The sequence below is a fragment of the Meriones unguiculatus genome, chromosome 5 (genome assembly GCF_030254825.1).
Source record: "Meriones unguiculatus strain TT.TT164.6M chromosome 5, Bangor_MerUng_6.1, whole genome shotgun sequence".
Lineage (NCBI taxonomy): Eukaryota > Metazoa > Chordata > Mammalia > Rodentia > Muridae > Meriones > Meriones unguiculatus.
Genome location: NC_083353.1, coordinates 115,878,341 through 115,896,246, shown reverse-complemented (window position 1 = coordinate 115,896,246; position 17,906 = coordinate 115,878,341). Strand labels below are relative to the sequence as shown.

Sequence of the window (17,906 nt, the reverse complement as noted above, 5' to 3'; positions counted from 1 at the left end):
ATGCACAGAGGATAATTTCCTTGGAAACCATCGCTCTCCTGTTGGCTCTCAGGAAACTCAGGATCACTCTGTCTTACCATAAAACGTTAACATATCTACATCTTATAAATATATTTAGATCCAAGAGTCAATGACTGCTGTAAGATTACAGGGCACTGAGCACTTCTTATGTGGAACAAGAATATTTCTATCCTGCTCCAAGGTTGATATACTGTTGCATCCACCTTCCCAGACCTAATAAAGCATCTTCTCATATTTCTCAATTTCTGGGTATATTACCAAATTGAAGTATTTTCTCCAGACCTTTCTGTTACACCCTCCTTATAAAAATGGTAGAGAAATGGCTCCAGGGTTACACAAATATTCTTGAGTTTAGTGCCCTGAATGCTGATGATCCAGCATTAGACTGATCAGGAATGAGTAGGGTACACCAAGAGATTTATTCCCAGTTTCAAGAGTTTTAAATTTAGAAGTCAATCCAAAGCCACAAAAAAACATGGGAGGTTATTGAAGTTGCTACTGAGGACAACAAGAGAGCCTTGACTCTAATATATGGTCACACAGAAGAGAATTGAAGGTCTAGAAGTGATCTCTACTTGATCCGATTCAGGTCTCTGTTTCACGACAGAAGGGCAAGAACCTGGAATTTCCAGCTGTTGCCCTCCAGAAATAAATCCACACCCACCATGGTACTTTTCGTTGAATCCACCAACTCTCCAGTAACACTAGACAACAAGCTGAGAGAGACGAGAGACAGGTTCAGCAGCCCATAGGTCAGGCTTGTGGAATGGCTTAGTGGCAGAGGTGTGCTTGCTGCCAATCCCGATGACCTGAGTTTGATCCTCAGAACACACATAATGGATAGGAGACTCCCACAAATTGTCTTTTCTCCTCCACATCCGTCACAGGTCCATACAACTGCACTCACGACCCCTGCCGTACCACCACCCCCCCACACACACATGCACACACATAAAAGAGAACAAAAAGTCAGCCTAAAGTACATACTTTTGTCTGATTCCTATATCAAGTCTTCTGGAGAGTCTTCATTTGTGTTCCTGGCACCAATAATTGCAGAAAACAGAAAACCCCATTTCTCCTTTTCGCCTCTCTTGATGTGTTTCTGACTGTTCATGATCTAATCTCAGTTTATTCTGAACTCTACTGAGAAACATACTCTTCAAATTATTTCTGTCTGTTCTCCCCTTCCCATAGCTGTATCCCATTCAGAAAAACACAGACTGTAAAACCTCAGTTAACCCACAAGCTTCTTGGTCTTTCTTTCTTACCTTCTCCTGGATTCCTTCATCATCACCAGCAAAGTACAAAATAGGGACATTCAGCTCCGAGGCAGCCACCCACTGCAGAACAGCTTGCAGCTGTTTGTTCTGAACGGTGTCAGCCAGATTGTGGTTGCTGACGATCACCTTGGGGATTTCACACCCCTCAGGTGGCTGTCCTGACAAACCTCTCAGCTCATTGTGGATGGCTTGATAGGCATTCTGCAGGAGGGCTTCGGCTGTCCCCGTGCCCTTGACTGGTAAGCATTCATATAAGTTATCTGGGAAGGCAGAATTGGGCCTGCAGGCATCCCCACACTTTTCATCTCCCAGTTCTGACAAGGGAGAGTCACAGGACTTGGCAATAATGAGGCATAACTTCATCACGGAATCCATCAGGTGCTCCACCATCTGCCCATTTACACTGCAATCTAGCTGGTTGGCCACCATCTTGGTTATGCCAGATAAGGAATCACAAGCGGTCTCCTCATCCTCACAGCATTTTGGGACAGGAGGGGACACAGGACTTTCACACAGATTGGTCTCTTCTTCCTTAGTGTTCTGCTCATGCCCCTTGGGCTCACAGTTACGGCTACCCTTGAAGATGGTCTCACTGAGTAAGTTCCGGATAAAGTTGAAGATGACACTCATCAGGTCCTTCTTTTCGGACTGTTCTTGGTCGCATATCTTATGGGGAGTTTTAAGCTTGGACTCATCGTGAACTACAGGAGGCTTGGCGGCGGGAAAGTTGGTGCTGGCAGCAGCTTCCAGGAAGCTCTGAGCATCCATTCTTCCACCCTGGGCCAGGTGGTACTGAATCAGAAGCAGGGCAGATACAATCAGGTCCTTGGCCCAGGAGTCTGATTCACACATAAAGTATTCAAAACTCTCCGGCTGCTGTGGAGTAGGGTTTGATTCACAACGCTCTGAACACTCAAAGGAAATCTCTTGCTGAGTGCTCCCCTGTTTTGAACCTTGATCCAAGCTCGGAGATTTACACTCTTTATGCTGAGACTTGTGCCACATGGTCAGTCCCTCCTTAATGATATGCTCACCCAGCGTCTCGGCACACGTTTTCTCTTTCTCTGGCTTGCATGTAGAAAACAAATTTTCTCTCATTTTTGATTCCGATTTCATCGCAAAGTTCATGTTTGGGTGCCTAGGGTCGCCAGCCCGTGATTTCATGGAGACAAGGGAGTAAGTCTCAGACTTGTCCCTGGCCTTCCTGATGTTCTCGGGGAATTTCTTGGCAAACATCACATTGTATAGCTTGCCCAGCATGGCGTCCATGATATCTGTGGCTTTTTGGCTTCCGTGAGAAAAAAGACTTCGTTTCACGGCTGAGACAAAGTCTGTGTCAGTCATGAGGCTCCCTGTGACATTGTGGAGGTTCTTCATGAAGGAGTCGATGAGGTCAGAGACGACCTCCTTCGCGTGCTTGATCAACACCTTCTTTAGCAGAATGGTGGCGATGGTTGTGTCTTTCACCTGGATCCTCAGGGTCTTCATGATGGAGACCATCATGTCGGACACCACACTGTTGGCATAGGTCATGATCCCTTGACTGACAGAGTTTGTAAAGTCGTCAGGCCTGTCCTGAGGGCTCTTGAACAGCTTTCTGTCTCCAGGTAAGGACCTTCCGCCCTCCTTGGCGTCGCCTGCATTCCGAGATTCAAACACTTCCTTATAGAAGAAAGACTTCTTAGAGCAAGGCTTGTCATCTGGAGACTTGACTTCCTTGGTGCTCTCCTTGATCTTCAGAGTGCTTTTGTATCGTAGGCCAAGGTTCTGTGCTGACCCCAGGGCTCTGTCTCCAGAGCCAGGAGCTTTGTCACTGGTGCTGTTCTTGGAACATGCAGAGACTGTCTCATTCACCAGCTCGGAGGCTACTGAACTCAAGGTTTTGTGGGGTGTGGGCTCATCCCCCATATAGAATGACTGATGGACACATTTGTTTTCGGTGCCATGGATCTTCTCATTGATCTCCTTTCGGGCCATGGCTATCACTAGGTTTGTGAGGCGGTTGGCATAGAAGGAAACTTCATCTATGGAACTCGCATTACCACCTTGGGCGTTAGGGCCCTGGCAAGGGTTCTCCTTGTGAGTCACCTCAAAATGCAATCTCCCTGGACTGCCCTTGTTGGTGGTATTGTAATAGTCGACACAGAAAGCTTTGCGTGGGTCTCCTGGGATAGCCATTTCCTCCCCAAATGATGACTCTCCAGGCTTGAACCTTGAGTCCTGGAACCCTGCTGTACTTTTCTCCAGGTCTCTGCGGAGCCAGCTGAGCACTCGGACAGGATCTGTTGATTCATCCTGAAAAGCAGACATGGTTTCACCCAGTCGTACCACAGCAAAGATACAGGAATTCAGGATAACCACAAAGGCCAGCTTCTCAAACTGTCCACATTTATTGGGCACTTAACTATATACCAGGCACAGGATTTTAAGTCTCTCATCCCGTTTATATTATTTTCTTTTTTTAAATTCTTTATTAATTGCACTTTATTCACTTTGTATTCCCCCCTGTGGTTCCCTCCCTCCTCCCGTCCCAATCCCTCCCTTCCTCCACCGTCTGCATGCATGCCCCTCCCCAAGTCCACCGTTTATATTATTTTCATAGCAAACCTAAGTGTTTCACAAGGGAGTGTTTTTCATTTTATAAGGGAGAGAATAAAAAAACTAAAAGATTAAGTTAGTTAGTCATTTGAAATTATACATTAATTAGTGATGGAGCTGGAATTTCAACATTAATAATGACATTAATGGCCACCTAGTCTGGAGACCGAGTTCTCAGCTACTCTATGTCTTGTGGCTTCCACTGCTTCTGTCAGCAACATACCACTGGACCACTGGACCACTGGGGAGAGTTTGTCTCTGAAATGAGCTGGTACTGATGCTCATCACTGCTTTCTGAGATCTGTCTGTTGGGCTTTCTTTCTTTCTTTTTTTGTGGGTGGTTATTGTTTTTCTTTTTCTTTCTTCCTTTTTTTTTTTGTTTTTTTGTTTTTCAAGGCAGGGTTTCTCTGTGTAGTCCTGGCTGTTCTCAGACTCACAGAGATCTGCTTGTCTCTGCCTCCTGAGTGCTGGGGTTAAAGGCATTGCTAACCTCACCCAAGATAATGGTTTTTTTTTTAAATTTATTTCTCTTGTTATAATAAGCACAGTTTCAAAAAAATCAGAAAATTGTACCTAATCATTTAATACAGCAAAATCTTGACATACCTAAGTGTCTCCCCATGACTAATCGACATTAATGAATTGGTTTATAATTGAGGGTTAATAACTGTGGGCGATTTTTAGTTTTTTGCAGGTAAAGGTGTCTCTGATGGATATGAGGTGTGATAAGCACACACACACACACACACACCTACTTACTGTTATCTCTATGTGGCAAAAACCTTAAACCTGAATACAGTCCAATGTACATATATATGTATGTATGTATATATATGTGTGTATATATATATATATATGCTTTCTTTGCTATCAAATGTAAAGAATTCTGTCAATGTAGGAATGACTACAAATATGAACCATTTTTCAAAGAATAGTTTTTTATTATAAAATTACTAATATGCCCTCAAACTACCAGCTTATTATGAAAGTAAAAGTTACTAGTTACTGGTCAGGAAGGATGACTCAGTTGTGAAAAGGACTTGTTACTCTTCCAGAGGACCGGGTTTGATTCCCAGCACTTATGATGGTCACAACTGCCTGTAACTCTGTTTTCCTGGAGACATCTGCTTTTGGCCTCTGCAGGCATCAGGCATGTGCTAGGTACACAGAAAAAACACCCATATGCATAAAAGTTACTGGCTACTATTGGTTCCATAACAATAATTTAAAAAAGATTTTCGTGTGTGGGTGTGTGTGCACATGTGCATATGGGTATCTACAGAGGCCAGAAGCAGGGTCAGCTCTATCTGTGCTCAGGCCTGTTGCAAACAGTTTCTCAGACCTGACTGCTTCATCTCAGGGTGGCAAATGATACCAGCCTTTTCAAGGTCAATCTAAGCTTCCTCATGAGAACTCCTAGCCAAGCTAAAGTATGTAATGAGGCGGTCAGGCTGCCATGGATATGACCAGCTCATGCTACAATTGGCAGAATTCTTACACTGAGGTTATTATTATTATTATTATTATTATTATTATTATTTTATCTAAGCAGAATGGAATAGACTTGTAGAAAACATTCTTGTACTATACTATAAAACTACAAATTATCTATAATCTATGTCCAAATGCAAAACATTCTCTATAGCCTTTCATGCTACCTGATTCTGATTTTTTGGATTTTCTTTCACAACTCTGTAGGCTATACACATGGAAACACATAACAATTTGCGAGTGTCTCAGGGACTAAGTCCTCCCATTTCTCTTCTGCCAGAGACTGCTGCTCCCCTCTTCTTACACAATAGTACTGAGCTCTGTGACAGGAGTACTCCAAACTGCTCTTTCCCCTTTCAAAACCAAAACAGTTTGATGCCCATGAAGGAGAGCACCAGAAGATTAACCGGTTTAGTTTTCTCTGCTCGGAGATCTCATGCTTTAGCAGCTTAGTTTAGGTAACTGTGAAATTCCTGGTCCTATTTTTCTTCTCCATATCCAGCTCATTAAACATACATAATCCATTTTTTCCATCTCCACCTCCTGAGTGCTAGAGTCAAGAGATATATCAATATGCCCTGCTTGAAATGGCCCATTATTTAAACACATATATCTACTGTTGTTCTGAAAATCCACTTGGCAAATGATTCTGAACTGCTTTTGTATTAATGTCCAATGTTTAGTTACATAACTTCAAATGTCAGACTGATAACAAATTAAACTTACATCTTACATCATATTTAAGGCTTACACTGTAATTATGTTTTATCGTGGGTGGTAAGGTTCACCACAGCAGAATCCATTGTTGTTTCTGGATCTCCTAGGGTACACTTCTTGCTTAGTGAATGCTGGTGGAGTTTTGTTCGGTTGCTTTAACCAAATAGGATTTGTATTTTGTTTCTCTACATGAGAGGGCAGAGGTGGATAAAACGCCCACTGAAGGCAGCTTAAGGGTCTTTACTTCAGCAATTTGAGTTGAGTATCTGTATGTCTTGGAAAGATTTCTCAGGGCTATGGCTCTTATTGGTAAGAAAATCGATTTGGTACAACCACAAGATGGGTCACTTAACATTACATGTTAGTATTCTGAGTAAGGATACAGTATTTAGTATACTGGATTACATAATTTTGAGGTTTGTGTTACAGTGTACATGCGTGGTTGTGAGTGTGCACCTGTGTGCACACATGGAGGAGGACAACCTGTTGGGGTCAGTTCTCACCTTTTTCACTTTTTCACCAAGTGGGTCTGGGACATGGATTCAAGTCATCAGGTTTGGTGGCAAGCACCTGTACCCTCCAGATCTTCAAAAAGAGAGAATTCTATCCAATGTGTGTGAATGTTTCTGGTGCTATAGCCTACTGTCTGTGCAGGCCAGTTTATGGCCACTCACTCCAAACTCATCTTGCTTTGTAATTCTGGGCCTGACTCCTTTAAGTATCATTTCTCTCTTTGGGTGGTGGCCTTCATTAGTTGAGGGCACTGCATGGCTACAAGAGGGAAGAGAGCTGTGTCATGGCCCTTCTGTGTCCAAAACAGCCTTGATTGAGGGCTCTTGTGAGCTTCAGCTTAATAGCTACTTTCTAGGCTTACTTCTGGAATACTGAAAAATTCCCCTTGGATCTTTCAATAGTGTTGCTACCTTTCCCCAGGAAACAATTTAAAACTGTTAAACCACAGGTGTGGCTTCCATCTTCTTGCAACCTGATGGATACACAACCCCCACCCGGTAAGTGTTTAAAAATGCTTACTGGGTGCTCAAGGTGCAGTGGCATCCTTACTGAGAGTTTAGACCTCTTAGAATTTTAAGCCATCCTGAATGTCAGGAATTATTTCTGATGTACCTTGGAGATAGTTATATATATATTTTTTTACACGGATCGATTGGGAGCCAGGTTTACTGTACACCATTTCTGTGGAGATCAGGGGGCAATTTTTCCGAGTTGGTTCTCTCCTTCTACCACATGGGTTTCAGGGATCGAATCAAATCATCAGGCTTGATGGTAAGCGCTGTACCCACTGAGCCATCTCACCAGCCCAGAGACACTTACTTCTAATTTGCAGTTGTTTAAAACTTAAATTTTGTCATTGCAATACATATCTCTTATTAATCATAGCATACTTCTCCCAATAAGTACAAACTCAGGCTCGGCAGTTAGAAGTGTGTACTGCTGTTTCAGAGGACCAGAGTTTGGGTCTTAGCACTCACACGGTATCTCACGACTGCCCAGAGCTCCAGTTTCCAGGGAATCACACACCCTCTTTTGACCTCTCGGGTACCTGCACTCATATGCAAAAGCATTGCCCCAGGAACACACAATTAAAAACTAAAATATCAAACATCATAAACCGCAGAATTAATTTGTTGATGGTAAAATGGGAGATTTTTGTTCTACGGGAGCTCATTTTAGGCGCCTACAAAATGAAGGAAAGCATAATTTGGTGACAGTCCAAATGTCCTTAACTAGTACTGATGAAGGAGGAGACCTTACCAATTTCCAGTCCGGGGGTTGGTTGTCTCCAGGTGAATAGACATCAACTTTGCATACGCCATTTTGGCTTTGTAACCAGTCAACTCTATCTGCCATCTGGTAGTATTAAAAAAAAAAATGAGGAAAGTCATCAAAACGTTTCATGAATAGAAGGAGAAAGAACAAGAAAGGAAGAGACGCAGGAAACAGGAGCCAAGCTTTCCACAGAGACCTGCCCAAAAGGCTATTTAAGCCCACTCAAGCTCTCACTTACATGATTTCTCAAGCATATTTATATCTCTAGAGATGAGGCTGGTGCCCAGTAGGGGCTGTTCACAATGAATGAATGAACCTAGTCAGCCGTGTTCCCTACCAACCTTGTCCCCACCTCTGACCTAAGACTCAAAGTGGTCAAATGATTAGTTTACTTTTCCCTTGCTTGTTCTGTCCATGTGAGCTAACTTTTTAAAATGGAAACTTTGTTTTCCAGGTATTTCTAGAGCACTAACTTACGCAGGTAGATCTTCCTTAAAGATCAATCTCTTTCTAATAAGCCAAGGATGCTGGGGGATCTCGGCCTTCATGGGTCAGGATCCAGGATGCAGTGATGATTTGGCTAACGTGTTCTCTCATGGCCCTCCTAACAGTTTGCTCTGTTCTCTACTTTCAGTAGTGGCACCGCCAGCCACCTGGTCCCCTGGGCTAGAAAGATGAGACTCATTTTGGCTGGCTTCCTCTTCATAAGGCACCTGACCTCAACACCTGCTAATTTTTTCTTAGTAGTCAGCTACTTGCTTATACTTGCGCTTTTATTGTCCCCTCTCGGAATCCTTAATCCAAATCCTCTTTTGGCCTCTGTCTTTAGTATCACCCACTCTTGAGAACCTTGCATTCTACTTGGTAGTAGTCTTTGAAAATGTGGCTAAGTAGCATGGTGACTTACATATCATGCCATGAACCTAAAGTGGCAAGAAGGTACTCCTTGTCCTCAGTTTCTTTCCCTTTGCCAAACTTCCCCTTCTAGGCTCCAAACTCAAAAGTCCCCTGGCTCGTTACAAACTTTACTCCCATCTACACCTCTCAATGGGTAAGAAAGATGAAATAAGATGCACAATTTACCCCCACAATGTTCTGACATTCTCATGAAACAGATTCATTTGGATTCCAAATAAATACTGGTTTAAAGCTCAACATCCTGCTCAAAGCTGAAATCATGATCATAAGCTTCAATTGAAGGGTGTGGAAGTCATTAGGGGTGAGCATTTGATTAACTGGAAATACTCGTTTTATGGCACTTTGGCTGAGGTGGGAGCAGGCACCCTCCCTCAAAATGAAAGCCAACACAAATCAAAGGAGCATCAAATACATGCTTAGTATGAGCTGACAAAGAAAATGATGAAAAGAAAAGACTGTGGAGGGTGGCTCATTTGTGCAAAGGTGTCTCCTGCCAACTCTGATGACCTGAATTCGGTCCCTAGAACTCACATGCTACAAGGAAAACTGACTCCCATAAGTTGTCTTCTGATTGTCACACAAGCACCAGGGCATGTGTACACCTGCCTCATCTCTCTCTCTCTCTCTCTCTCTCTCTCTCACAAACACACACACACTAATTAAACATAATAATTGCTTGTACATACATATGGGCATATTATTTTGTTTTGGAGATTATGGATAACTGTTAAAAGAAAATTCAAAATATATCATTCAAGAGCTGTTTTCTGTTCTCACAAAAAAAGTTATTATTTTTATACTCCACTGTCTGATTACTGAGCCAGGAAAATCATCTCTGAGCTCCTCTCCATGACAGATATTAAGTAAACAATGGACTTTCCACAATGAAAAATTTGTACAATAACCCAAGAGTGGAAAGAAACTGAGTCTGGGGGTGAGGCTGTAGCTTAGCGTGGAGGGGGTTGGATATAGCTGTATGTACTATACATCTGTGATCCCAGCGCTGAGAGAGAGAGAGCACAAGTTCAAAGCAAATCTGAGCTACAAAGCAAGACCCTGTCTCAAACAAAAATGTTGAATAACATTTCTAAAAAAAGAAAAAATATTTCATATGGGTTTTGCACTGAGAAAATTTAGGCATTAAATTTCTCAAAAGGAGCAGCAATGTGTCTCAGCATATGTCACCAAGACAGATGAGTTTGATTTCCAGACCCCATGTAGTGAAAAGAGATAACTGACTTCTACAAATTGTCTTCTGAGCTCCACATGCACAGCATGGCATGTGGTACCCCTGCCTCAATTAAATGTAAATAAAGAAATCTTATGGAAATATTCTCACAAGCTTCTTGGGTGAGTCTAATGGACAAGTATTGAGAATTCCTGGGCCAGGAAAGATAATGTGATGGTTAATCTTGGTTGTTTGACACACCTGGGAAAATGAAACCCCAGCTGAGGAACTCCATTCATCAGATCGGCCTGTAGGCAAATCTGTGGGACATTTTCTACATTGGTAGCTGATACAGGATAGCCCAGCTTGCTGTGTGTGTGTGTGGGGGGGAGGTGTCATGCCCGGATAGATGGGCCTGAGATATAGAAGAAAGGTAGCCAAGCAAGCCTGCAAGCAGCACTTCCCCAGGTGATGGCTTCAAGCTCCCATCTTAGATGGACTCCAACCTGGAAGGTGAAATAAACCCTTTCCTTCCCAAGTTGGTTTTGGTCAGTGTTTTATCACAACAATAGCAAGCAAAGTAGGACAGATAATTTGGAAGTTTTCTAATCTTCTTTGATTTTGTATTTTAATGTTTTGTTCACTTTGCAAAGAAGTTCATACCAGTGAAGTTAAACCCTGTATTGTTCTCAGCAGCTCACGATTATATACATTTTCTTCTTTTTCTTTTTCCTTCCTCCCCATTTTCCTCTTGCTCCTCCTCTTCTCCTCCTCCTTGTTCTTCTTCTTCCTCCTCCTCCTCTTCTTCCATGGTGATGCTTGTGATGGAGTCCAGGGCTTCTTCATGCTAGGCAAGTGCTGTAGTCATGAATCACACCTCTATATAAATATTTTTTATTTTTCTTTTTAGTTTAAAAAAAAAAACATTTGTTTTATGAGTGCTCTATCTGCATGTACACCTGCATGCCAGAAGAGGACATCGGATCCTAGTATAGATGGTTGTGAGCCACCATGTGGCTGCTGAGAATTGAACTCAGGACCTCTGGAAGAACAGACAGTGCTCTTAACCATTGAGCCATCTCTCCAGCCCCCTAAATAAATATTTTTATGCTTGTATCGTGGGTATGAAGAAAACAAGTTAACAGCATTACTATTTGGCCAAGAAAGGCAAGATTTAGTAGCAGCTTGAGCTAGACTGTTGACAGAATAAGATCATCCTTTCATTGCTAGTTTTCATATTTTTTCCAGGTGAGTTGTAGAGAACAACCAAATCAACAGGATCCACTGCCTGATTCAGGATAACTACATACTACAAATAAAACAGATACAAATTAAGCATAAAGAAGTAAGGAAATGATCTGGTCACTTACTTTTATTGACGATGAGTTCTGAGATACAAGGAAGACTCTTCACAATCCCCAAGTCTGCCCACCCCTCCTGCCATGTAATATATAAAGACTCTGCAAAGACAGAACAGAAATGATAAAACTTACATATGGACACTGTTCTTATTACCGAATGGTAATTTTGACTTCTTATTTTCATGTATACATGCAAGTGAGGGGCACAAAGCAACACGGAGATTTCTGGAGACTTCTCAAGTAACAAATCATTCCACCTTTTCTTAAGTGACCACTGTTATTCTCTGCTGTGAATTGAGTGGCTTACTTAATGATGAAAACATTTAGCTAATCTCAAACATACTTCATGAGGAAGCTGGAAGAGAAGCAGGTGGAATGGGGAATAACCACCTTGAATTTTTGGATCTCAAAACTTTTTATAAGCCTTTGGGGGGACTCTTGATAGAAATGTGTATCCTCATAAAGAGAGTTCATAAGCCATGTCTCCAGTTGAACTACCTTCTTCCACCTGTCTCTTCTGCGACACTAACAGAGGACGTTAGTGCTGAAATGCATTAGCTGTGCACATGCCTCCGAGGTGTTCCTCTAAACGCCATCCTTCCTTGAGCCCAAGCCAGTATCCTAACCATGTCAAATTTGTCAAGCTCCCAGGTGAATGTCATTGCTCCTTCTTCAAAGTCTCCAACATAATTCCTTTCACTTTCTCCTCCTACCTAATACGTCAACTGTGCTCATGTATTCTTATTAGATGGCTTCATGAAGACAAAGTGATTTTCTTACTCCTCTTAAAGGTCCTCAGCTGGGACCTTTAAAGTTGGTTCTTAGTAATTTTCTGTTGCAAGAGTAAATAAAAAAGTCCTGCCCATTTGTAATTTGAGGCAGCTCATTTTTTCTTTCTTAAAATTGGAGAACCTGGGAACAAAAAAGAAATGGCTTGCTCAAGTGACTTATGATGGCAAGCCATATATTTTGAGCTTTTAAAACTCAATGTTTTTGCAAGACATTTACCACAGAAAGTTATTTTATGGTAATATCTTCCTTCCTATTCCACTAATGCAAAGAGATGAAACATCCCCAAATGTTCAGTATTCTTTTCACACACACACACACACAAAAAATGTTTTCACCAGTTTAGCACATTCAGCAATCTCTTAGCTTACATACATTCTAGTGTTTGTAGTCTATTTTGTCTGTATTTGTCTGCAAACATAAAGCTTGTTTTAGTCTGCTAAAACTCCCCAAGTTGTCTGGATGATAGCATACATAGATAGACACGTAAAAACTTTCTTGCATTTTGTTGTTGTTTAGAGAGGGACTCTTTATAAAGGTTGATCTTAACTCACAATATAACTCAGGATGGCCCTGAATTCCTGATCTTGCTGCCTCCCTTCCAAGTGCTGCTACAACAGGCATGATCCATGAAGCTTTTCAGGTTATGAAATTAATGTACACACTTCTCACAATAAAGAATGGGAGATCTAAAACGATTAAGGGAGTCAAGTTGTAAATATATTTATAAGTTGAAGATTGGAATGGGGTGTGATGGCCCATGCCTTTAAATCCAAGCACTTAGGAGGCTGAAGCGGGAAGACTGTCCTGATTCCAAGGTCAGCCAGACATACATTAGCTAGTCTAGACCAACCTGGGTGATAGAGTGAGACCCTGTCACAAACAAAATCAAAAAGTAATAATATCCTGGAGTCATAGCTCGGTGTTATCTTAAATTGACAGAGGAAAAAAGTCAATGTAATTGACTTTCAATTAATTCACACTCTCATCTTACAAGATGGAAAAAGGAAGGCCAGAAGAAGATCATTAGAACCAATGGGCTTCTTTAGATATTTTAGCTCTGCAGACTGAGAGATTTGGCATTTTCTGTAGTCACAAAGGACTGGCTTAAAATGTTCCTCAAAAATTCCAATGTGAGGCTGGGGAGACAGCCCAGTGAGTAAGAATACTTGCTGAGCAAGCATCAAGACTCGGGTTTGAATCTCCAGCACACAACTCAAAAAGCTAAATGTGGCGCTCATCACTTGTGCCTGTAATGCCGACACTGGGGATGGGTGGAGACAGGATCCTGGGGCTTGCTAGCTTGTTAGCCACCAGCCTAGGTGCAGGTTCAGTGAATGATTCTATCTCTGGAGAATATGAAAAGGAGTGATTAGGCAGCACACATTCCTCTGGCCTCTGAGCATGCAGGCCTGTGTGGATGTGCCTGCCCATATCTCCCATCCCCCCACACACAAAGAGATGCCATCTGTAACCATGTGTGTGGTGGTTCACATCTGTAACTCTACCATGGGGGAGGGGGTGTACCTAGCCAAAGTGGCAAGCACCACGGTCAGTGAGAGACTCTGACTCAAAAAATGAAGGGAAGAGCAAGTGGTGAAAATACTTGAGGTTGACCTCTGACCTCTCCATGCACATTCTCTCTCTCTCTCTCTCTCACACACACACGCACACACACATATATGTACATAAATATACACACCACAAAATGCCAATGAGACAGCTGAATGTCATGGGTCATGCTTATAATCTCAGTACTTTGGATCCTGTGGCAGAATGACGGCTGAAAATCCCCAAACCTGGACTACACAGTGAGTTCTAAAGAAGCCTGGGATACAGTTATGAAGGAAAATATATATTACATATAAGCAAAAACAAGACCAAAAGCTGCCATTGTGGAAAGATGGGAGAGGGATGTCAAAGCGATTATTACCTCAAACTGAAGGGGGTGCAAACCATGAATGCTGGCAGGGAGCTGAGTGAGGCAGGTCTGGGAGACCTGCTCTACTCCAGGCCACAACTCTATCTGAAGACATCTCTCACCCCATGTCCTAATTTCCCAAGATTCTTTAACTCATGAAAAAGCCACTTTGTTGGCAGCATAAATGAGGCTCTTATAGAGTTCCTTCACATATGATTATGTTTGGAAGCTCATTCAACCAAATTTTAGTATTCATTTTAATATAGATGAACAGGCTAGTTGTCTATATCCCATCCTCCTCCTCTGCTCCTTCTTTCTGAGTCTGGAACGTCACAGAAACCTAACATATCTTGTTGATAGTTGACAATTCAACTACACATGACTACAAATAACTTATTCATTCTTAGTGCTCTGCTGGCTAATCAAAGTTTCAGTTTAAAAAACACGAGGCTTCAAGTAGATATGAATCAGACTTGGCTATACCAACATGACTTTACTCGGGGTACAGAGAGAAAAGAGCACGTGGAATTAGCCAGACAATACAATTGGAAAAGCCAGTAGGAAGGCAACACTCTACTCTTAACAGCACACTGGGAAGGAGTAAGTCTCTCTTGAGCTCCCAATAGGATAGCCTGGAATATCAGGTCAATCCTGGAAGTAACTCAGAATTTAAGGGGGAAGGATGAAGGAGTCCACTTATTTCCACAGAATTCATACTTAAAACTAAAATCAGCTGGGCAGGATGAAGCTGAGTTGGAAATTTAAAACACTGTTCATCATTTCTCCTTTCTAACCACAGGGGATCAGAAAATGGGCTGTTTTACCAACTCAATGGGCTTTCCTACCTCTGTAGCTCCGGAATAGTGAACCACAGAAGACTCCAGAATATACTTTTAAAGTCAATGAAGATGCTGGGATGTTCTTGCTCAGCTGAAGATCTTGTTTCCTCCCCCAGCCTTCCATGCACCTCCTTCTTGTTGGGACTAGGGAGTGACATCAGAATTGCAACTAGTGACATCACTGTCTCTATAGCAACCATGGGAGGCTGCTTAGGACTGAGTACTCAAAAGGATAAGAGGAGGGATGGAAATACACTTTATGGCTCTGACTTTTAGTTAGAAGGACTGGACTTGTTCTTGGTTATTAATTCTGAGTATTTGAGTGAGATGAGAGAGTATGGGAGGCGAAGACTTTCCCAATGGATTTCATTTAAAACAGCAGAATATTACCAACAAATTCAGATTTGTTGGCAGCACAGGCAAGGATCCTGTTTCACACTGGCCCATCCTGAAATTCTTTGTGTGTGTGTGTGTGTGTGTGTGTGTGTGAAAGCTGGTGACATGAACTAACTTTGGGGCTGTGCCTCTATCACTGTTGCTGCTGACTTTATCAGAGGTACAAGCCACCATGCCTGGCAGAAAAACAATCTAATGAAGGAAAGAAGTTCCAACAAAGGTGACAAAACCACACACACACACACACACACACACACACCAACAAAAAACCTTAGCATTTAAAAGCAGTTGGTTATTGGCATCCTTCAATAAAGCTATTTGTCGACTATCATTTTCTTAATTGTTAATCTTTTTCATCTTAAAAAGTAAGCTTGTAGAATTCTGCAGAGCCTTTTCAACTCAAGCACTCTGCACTTGGGTACTTCCCTGGAGTGTGAATAGGCACACATGATGACAGCCCTTTGTAGGTGACAAAGGTCACTTGAGTCAGGGCAAGGAGAAGGTGTCCATCTCCAAGTTTGGTTATTGAACTGTGAAATGGATCAAATACTCTGGGTATCAGAATTAGTTAGCGCTCTTTCAACTATCTGATGACACCTTGAAACCAAAAGTGCTTGACTTAGAGATGCTAAGTGACACAATTACTACACGGGTTAGGAGACAGCTGCAAATTGGAGGTGGAGTCTATCACTTTGTCAGAACTTGGAAAGTATGTTAATATTTTTATCAGTCTCGAGGATTAGCAAGCTATGAGTTCTCAGTCAAGAAATGCAAGGTGATCCAACATTCCCGAGCTTCAGAGTGAGTTTCTTTTCCAAATCAATTTGGTAAACGGCCCTTTTTGGAAGCAGTAGGGTGAGCTGGGTCTGGTGGAGACCTGTCAACACCGTGTCTCAGCTACTCAGGATAATCAAAGTTTACGGTCAGCCTTGGCAATTTAGTGAGACTGCCTCAAAATAAGAAGGGGACTGCCTTGCCTCACACCTGTCACACACCCCTTATACCTTAAGTAAGGAGTAAACAAAGGTAGGGGTGCATTCAGGTCTAACGGTCCTAGTCAGATCTTGCTACTGAACAGCTGCCTGTCTCGGCAACACTTTCTTCCCAGAGATGAAAAATGAATACGTCCACCACTGAGCGCTGAAAGAATTATCAAGTCTAGAACGATTCCCCCAAACCAGGCCTTTTAATAAGCCCAAGGTATGTTTCTCAGGGTGTGGGGGTGGGAGGAAGAGGTAGTTTATTATGGAGTCAGTGTAAAGGAGCAAGTCCAGTTTACCCCGAATTCCATGGCCCAACAATGAAAGTTCTTGTAGCAACGGAACAAGGTAGGTTACAAATAAACACTTTTCAGATACATGTGTGGAAGCCTCAGGTGGTCCGGTAGTAAATCAAGAAACCCCGGATATGGGTGGACCTCAGATGCTGGGTTAGTGGCAGTGAATGGTCCCCTAATCCATCACAAAGATATCAGGTCATACACAAAGGTGGACAATAAATGGCTATTCTGTTGGGCTAAGGATAGTGTAGGATGATCTGGCTTTGGGTCTGCAGAATTCCATCCTCTCTACTATCATTAAAGTCCTAACCAATTAATTGGCCTTTCTAGAGTGTTCAGAACATACTGCTTCTTTCTGGGAACTTTAGTTTAAAAGTGCTTGTCTTTTACTCAGGTATCTCAAGAAGTTGACTGGAATGTTTTTTTAATTTTTTTTTTTTAATTTGAGACAAGGTCACCTAGGCTGGCCTGGAACTCCCTATCCTCCTGTCTCTTCCCCTCAAGGGCTGGGATTACAGGCATCCACTACCACGTCCTGAAAAAGATTTTAAAATGCAAATGCTTTAATTTTTTTTTTTTTTTTTTTCAGAATATCCTCAGGCTCCAGATGTCTCCTTCCAGAACGCTAGAGATTTTCAAAGAGGCCCAGTTTAAAAAATAAATAACTGCCCTGGGTAAAGCCACCAGCATTTTTTTTTTTCCACAGAGAAATGCTGAATGTCAAGCATGACATGCAATTTTATATTACGTTTCAGGAGATTCACGCTTCAAATAATTAGAATTAGCGCTATAACTAATAGCGCTATAAGGGGCCCCATCGCCATATTGGAAAAGGTGGTCATAAGTCCCTGGAGACATCACATAGGAGAAGAGCTGGTGCACACATTTAAGTAAGCATTCTATGAAAAGGGGCAGTGAGCACTAACGCCCCCAAAGAAAGGGTGTTCTTGACGGCGTCCACGTGCATTTTCTTGTGGGTGGGTGGGTGGGTGTTAGGGGAACCTCTGCGTTTCTGTTCTCCCCCCTACCCCCCACACACTTGTACACTGTGCGCAGACTCTTTTACAGTTTTCCCTCAATACAACTTCTGAAGAGTGCAGGGCCACGCCTCCTCCTCACCTCTGCAGAGCTGACACTTTCTGGTAACAGCCCATAGAGAGGGGGGACTTTGAAGGCTGGCCATTTTGCATGCCTTTGAGTGAGTCCCCGGCTGACTCTGAACTGCAAGCTCCTAACAATAGCAGAAGATCTTCACAGCCCACTCCAGGATTCTGTTTTGCCCTTTCTTCTCCTCTTCTCTCCTCCAGCGCGCTTTCACGCTCAGCCTCCGACCCCACCCC

General features: G+C 42.5%; 1 protein-coding gene across 1 annotated transcript in view; it reads right to left on the bottom strand.

The window, feature by feature from the left end:
• Akap3 (A-kinase anchoring protein 3) overlaps window positions 1-17,892 on the bottom strand; it is a 28,073-nt gene extending 10,181 nt beyond the window's left edge. The window contains exons 1-5 of the mRNA XM_021631734.2: window positions 17,686-17,892; window positions 11,352-11,441; window positions 10,645-10,839; window positions 7,881-7,976; window positions 1,290-3,596 (exon numbers count right to left, since the gene is read on the bottom strand). Coding sequence (XP_021487409.2) covers window positions 1,290-3,596; window positions 7,881-7,976; window positions 10,645-10,827 — 2,586 coding nt within the window. The 5' untranslated portion in view covers window positions 10,828-10,839; window positions 11,352-11,441; window positions 17,686-17,892. The remainder of the gene's footprint in view (window positions 1-1,289; window positions 3,597-7,880; window positions 7,977-10,644; window positions 10,840-11,351; window positions 11,442-17,685) is intronic.
• Between the last annotated feature and the right edge of the window lie 14 nt (window positions 17,893-17,906).